Source organism: Castanea sativa, chromosome 11 (genome assembly GCF_040712315.1).
Source record: "Castanea sativa cultivar Marrone di Chiusa Pesio chromosome 11, ASM4071231v1".
Taxonomy (NCBI): domain Eukaryota; kingdom Viridiplantae; phylum Streptophyta; class Magnoliopsida; order Fagales; family Fagaceae; genus Castanea; species Castanea sativa.
Window position 1 is genome coordinate 11,727,816 of NC_134023.1, and position 6,517 is coordinate 11,734,332.

The window sequence follows — 6,517 nt, forward strand, 5'->3', positions numbered from 1 at the left end:
TCTAACTCCTATGGAGTCACACCTGACTCTCCCCATTCGACTGGGCAGTGAGGACCGTCAAACCAATTTCCCGAGACGATGAGATAGTTATCTTTCATGCCTTTGTTAGATTTGGGAAGACAGGATATCAGTCTAACGATGCTAGACCTGGATTTAATGTAATATCCTACACTTTTGAGTTTATGGCACTCGTACATATAGACAACGTCGTGTCATGTGAGGTTCAGACCCATTTACTCGTTTAAAGTATCGACACAACCTAAGACCCTAAATACGTTTGGTGTGCACTGATCTGGGCATAACTTATGGTTACGTAGGTATTTGCTGGTTACGTTTTTCATGGGGTGGGTCATCCCACCTTCTAGGAAGGCAATCATGGGAATGATAATTTCTCCCTCTTTCCTAGCGTCACCCATGGCTTCTACTGGGCAATATTTCAAGCCTACATCGTGAGGAATCTGATATTTAGCCTTAAAACCCTCCATACCAGCGTCGGTATCTACCAAACACTTAAATCTACCCATTTGGTGGGAAGAAAACGAAAGTTTAAAGAGGGAAAGGGATCTAGATGGTGGCCGAGGATAGAAGCCGAGAAGGAATGAGTAGAGAAAATGGAGAACTTATGGGGATTGATTAGGTGATTCTTCACGAGCTTCTTGAGAGCAAAGATAATGATTAGCACTTAGATGTGATGGATTTCTGAAAGAATGGATGGAGATACGGATTCCCAAGCATTTTGACGTGCGGGAGGCAGCCTTGAAATCAAAATTCTCCCGCCCAAGTTTTTAGAGCAAACCTGGGCCGTTAGATGCGTATCTCACCGTTGAACGTGGGGGACAAGACGTAATCTGCAGTCATAAATGCGAGCGTTCCGGGTTTCAAAGCGTCAGAGATGGTTTAAGGGAACGAAAGGACCCCTACACGTGTGGCGGTTTGCAAATTGTGTGGAGGGTGCGCTATTTGGTTCAAAACTCTATTTCTCTCCTTGGATGGGAAGGCAAAATAAAGTTTTGAGGGGCTATTGTGGGGGGTAAAAGTGCTTGAATATACGTTTAGGCTTTGGGCCCGATTAGTTGGTACAAATCTGTTCAATCAGGGTCTCTAGGCCCACAGGTCAGTCCATACTAGAAATGGTCCAAGGAGGAGTATTTCCTCGGACAGGCCCAGGAAAGGTCCTGGGACTTGCTAAATGGTAAAGAGGCAGAATTCTAGAAGATTTGTGGGGTAAAGGTATGATCCAAGCACCCTTTAGAAGCAGGAACAGGTAAGAAATATATGATGAAAAAGCTGCCACCACCATATTGAAGGCCCTGCATCTACCTCCCTGGCCGCATTAATGGAGAAATGACCTCTGAACAGTAGAATTCAGCCTTCCAGCTATTATTTGAAAATTTTAAGAAGGTGGTGGATGTGACAAGTATCTGGGAGGAAGATTTGTGTTACACGTGGATGAAACAGGGAAGAAGAAGACGAGAGAAGAAAGAAAAGGGGGGCTTCTTTTTTGAAAACTAAAAATCGTAATCTTTTGCTTAAGAGAAAGAAAGACTATACAAATTGTCCTCGGCTTACGTCCGAGGAGGGTTTTTTTGTCATATTCATCTATCACTTGCATAGATTGCGGCATTCTAGTCTGTTTATCAACTTCCAACATCCCAAACCTAGGTTTCAAACCCATACTCTACAAATTTCATTGTATAAGGCTCTTTGGGCCTGAGCCCATCACTTGTTTTTGGGTCCGGGTACAAACTGTGCATTTACAGTATTTATCCTAATATGAATGGTAGGAATTGGCATAGAAAAATGACCTGGGGTAGTATATATCTCAATGAATGACTGCTATCCCTTATCTATTTCTCAATGCAATATTAAGTAGGTTTATTAATAAGCTCTCATCTGAATAATACCTCCTCATTTCTCTATAAAAATACAGTTGAGACCTATGTTACCTACCAACAAAAAGAACTATTATCATCCATGAACTCCCCCCCCCCCCCCCCCACCAATCTAAGTTAGGTTCACTTTAGAAATATCCATCTCTATACCCAACAAACTAACAAAATTCTTGATAATTAGTTGGTGTATGTCAGATAGAGGTAATACACACACTCGGGAGAATAATCCAGAGCTTGAGGAGCTCTAAACACCCTCCTTAAATAAATAAATAAACACCAGGTCCAATAACAAAATTTTAGGGACAAACATTATAAAACAAGGATATGAATAGGGATTTTTGTAATGCACATTGGCAACTGACCTCACCTGTCAAATTTTTTTTTTTTTTTAAAAGGTTATTGCTACTTTCCTCTGCCACTCTATAAAGGTACATAGAATTTTAGTATATGATAACATATAAAAATAAGTTTTGCTACTAGGCAACCAGTTAAAATATAATATCCTCTTCATCAACCAGTTAATATAATATATCCAACAGTTTTGATACTAATTTTTTAACCAATATCGAAAATAAACTTAAACCTTTTCAACAACCAGTCAGATATAATAGAGGTGATCCCCTTGCTTTTCGTTTTAGTTCAATAAAAAATTATAATATAAAAAAATGCAATTTACATTAAACTATTTTTTTTTTATTGAATGTGTTGAAATTGTAATTCTAAGCAAAAATGGCATGGGAAACAAAACATGAGGATATATATATAAAAGAAAGAAACGTACAATTGGGTAATGTGGCAAGTAGAGTTACTATTGTACGAACAGTCACATTTGATAAAGGGGTTGTGGTTTTGGTCATCAAAACTTGTGGAGTCGATGGCTGCTCCGCTGCATGGTTCCCCACTTATATTCCATTGATTTGATGATGCTGAGATCCCCCATTTTTGAAATATTGTATTCAATGCTCTCACTGCATGCAATCAAATTCACAATTAAACATCATTGCCACCGTTTAAAAGTATAGTTTTATTTAGAAAAAAAGAGCGAAATTTATAAAATTATTATACCAAAAATTGTATATTACGCCTTGAAGTTTGGCTTAATTAGATTTTACACCTTAAAATTTCATAAAATTGATTTTTCAGTTTCTTCTGTACTGATGTATTTTATTTTTGCTTAATCAGCCCCAAAACTACGTCGTTTTAGCTAGCACAATTAAAACCATGTCATTTCAAGTCTAAACTTAAAACACAAACCTGTAGCTTAAACGACAGGCCAAACTCTAAAATTAAAAACATAAACCACGAAGAAGGCTCTAGGCAGCAGCTGCGCCGACAGTGAGCTGTTCCTCTTTCTCTCTGTTTTTGAATTTGGCTTTTGTAATCTTAGATTTTTGAGCATTCGCGAATCACTAGGCCATAAACAAAAATGACGTCCACCATTGTTGGTTAGCCTTTGCCGCTGCCACTTGGGTTCGTGGGGTTTGGGTTAGGGAGGCCTGGGCTTGTGGGGTTTGAGTTAGGGAGGTATGAGGTCTGCCATCTTTGTAGTTTATATTTTTAATTTTAGAATTTGGCCTGCGGTTTAGGCTACAGGTTTGTGTTTTAAGTTTATGCCTAAAAGGACGTAGTTTTGCCAGCTATGCACTTAGTTATCATGAAACATTGTAGTTTTGGGGCTAATTTGGTAAAAATAAAACATGTTAGCATGATGATGTGTTACTTAATTGCAGAAACTAACGGTAAGGGTGAATTGGTAATAGAAGCAAATTTGAGGGTGCAAAATCAAGTTTCTAAAACTTGAGGGTGTAAAATTCAATTAACTTCAAACTTCAATGGTGTAATTTGCAATATATCCTACTAAAAAAATAAATAGCTTATCTTTATTTTAAGCCCATCCCAAACAGAAAAATAATAATAATAATAATGTTGTGTTTGTAAAAAAGAACTTTCTTTTTTGTGAAGAGTAAAAAAAGAACTTTCTAATCATTGATACCCATCACAGATTGAACCGTTAAATAAATCTCACTTAATTAACAAATATCCAAATTGTCCAAAACTATTAAATCTACCAATATTTTCCTCAAAAAAAAAAAAAATCTACCAATACTTTTTTTATTTATTTTAAGAATTAAAATTACAATTAACCACTTTTAAAGGGTGAAAAAAAATATCAATCAGTGAATGAAACAGTGAGTAAAATCCATGTAACATAGATTTCTTTTTTTTCCTTGATCTTTTTTATGGTCACTATATAGATTGATTGAATTTTGTTTTTATTCATCAATCTATATAGTGACCCAAAAAAAATCTTTCATGACTTTTTCTTTCTTTTTAAATTACTAGGGTGGTGGCCTTTGAAATTTCAATGCATATATATATATATATATATATATATATATATATATATAGAGAGAGAGAGAGAGAGAGAGAGAGAGAGAGAGAGAGAGAGAGAGAGCATTGCTCATAGCTGTCTGATTATTTAGTTAAATATGTAATTATTAATTTATGATGTACCCAAGCCTCACTAATACTATTTAGTATTTACCACCACCCCAAATAATGTAATAGCTGACGCCACAAGTTGCCAGCACAATTGTAAAGCTATGCTTGCCATTGAAATGATGATAATATCAAAAGTACAATATCTACCTTGCACTTATCAGCATGATTCGTTGGTTTGGGGCTCTTATTAATTTCATCCATTGCTAGATTTGCAAGCTATATAGCACGATCAAATTCTAAAAGCTTGCCTTTTATATATTACTTCAAGTTTTGTACTTCAACAATTATAAACAAACACAGTTTTTGGCATTCATTGTTTATTTATTGGATTATAACCCAAAAAATACAAAAAAAGAAGTTTCGTGTTGCTGTTCATATCTAACATATGCAGAAGACAAAAAAAAGCTCTGATCAGCCAAAAACATTAATATGTAACAAACTGTGTGTGTGTGTGTGAGAGAGAGAGAGAGAGAGAGAGAGAGAGGCACACCTTCAGCAGGATCTGTAGCAGGTTGGGTCCCATTTTGAGCTTGAGCTAACTCAAAAAGTTGGCCAAAGATGCAAGCAACACAAAAGGCTAAAACTAGAAGAGGTGATGATCCTACCATGATTTCAATAGAAGAGCAATGTAACAGAGAAGCTCTCTCATAAATGTGCAAAGCCACCAGACGAAATTCCTATGTTTTTTTTTTAATTCTAAACTTCAGATATTTTATAAAATGCCAATAGGGGACCGTTGTTCATAATTGAGTTTCGTGTTGCTTTTAGCCTCTTATATCATGTTCCATTCACGCGTCTTTACTTTTTTTTTTCTTTTTTTTTTTTTCATCTATAAGTGACAACCTACCTTAATGCTTCACATTGTTTGTAACTTGCAAAGACTTTGGGTCAATTTTACTTTTAAGTCATTTGTTTCTCTTTTCTCAAATATTTTATTATTAAAATAATAGTATGCTTAAAATGATTGAGAAAGTTCAACAAAAATTATTTATTTATAACGATATTATTTAAGATTAAATTTACAATTAAATTCTCACTCTCTCAATAGAAGAGCAATGTCACAGAGAAGCTTCTCATAAATATGCAAAGCCACCGGACCAAATTCCCATGTTTTTTTAAATTCTAAACTTCGAATATTTTATAAAGGGTTCGTTTAGATAGAACTTATTGCTGAAAACTGAAAATACTGTAGCAAAATAATTTTTAAATGTATAAATAATATTGTGGGACCCATTTTGAATAAAAAAAATAACTGAAAATAAAATTTGTGGGTCCGTGAACAGTACACGAATGCACTGTTCACGGGAGAAAGCAGCTGAAAAGTCAGATATATACGGCTATTGTTCATGAACAGTAGCCGTTTGTTCCTGAGAAGCGTGCTGCTGCAAGAAAAAAAAAAAAAAAAAAAAGGAGAAATGCAGGACAGTCAACAAGTGCGGCTGGGGGGAAAAAAAAAAAAAAAAGAGAGGCAAAAAGCTGAAGGAGAAACGCAGACGCCAAAACGCTGAATCCAAACGCATTCTTAGCATCCGATTCCTTGCCCAAAAATATCTTTGGAAATTGTAACAGGTTTTACGGTCATGATGAGTCATTGACTTGTACAAAATATACAAAAAGGGCCACGAGTTATGACTAGATGGCCTAGAGCTGAACTAACCCGAAAATGAAATGTGAAGCCTGTACATGTACTTGCTTACTGCCAAGTTGCTTTTCTAAACTAAATAAATAAATAAATAAAAACCTACCAAGTTGCCACCAATAGGGTAGTGTTTTGGGAATAAAAATCTTCAGTACCCAAATAATAATAAAAAAATCTTCAATACCACTTTGTGTTTCATTTCGTATTTCATCTATTATTATGACTTGGCATGTATTTTTCTTTTAAGAAAGAGTTTTAATTTATGACGTTTTTTATGATAATTTATTATTATTAAATCAATATACTAATTAGTTTTTGGTGTAGGTATTAAATCAAGACACCAATCGATTTTTGGTATAAGCAAGGATTGAATATTAGATTTCTTATTCAACTATAAAATTTTTTACCATTTGAACTATTTAGAACTCACGTAACTTGACATGTATTAATTCGACTATTCTTATAAAAAACCAAAGTTTAAAGT

At 35.0% G+C, this 6,517-nt stretch overlaps 1 protein-coding gene across 2 annotated transcripts in view; it reads right to left on the reverse strand.

Annotated features, from left to right (window-relative positions):
* LOC142614632 (putative LRR receptor-like serine/threonine-protein kinase At1g56140) overlaps nucleotides 1-5,124 on the reverse strand; it is a 30,115-nt gene extending 24,991 nt beyond the window's left edge. For both annotated transcript variants that reach the window (XM_075787191.1, XM_075787190.1), the window contains exons 1-2: nucleotides 4,885-5,124; nucleotides 2,674-2,860 (exon numbers count right to left, since the gene is read on the reverse strand). In XM_075787191.1, coding sequence (XP_075643306.1) covers nucleotides 2,674-2,860; nucleotides 4,885-5,002 — 305 coding nt within the window. In that variant the 5' untranslated portion in view covers nucleotides 5,003-5,124. The remainder of the gene's footprint in view (nucleotides 1-2,673; nucleotides 2,861-4,884) is intronic.
* Between the last annotated feature and the right edge of the window lie 1,393 nt (nucleotides 5,125-6,517).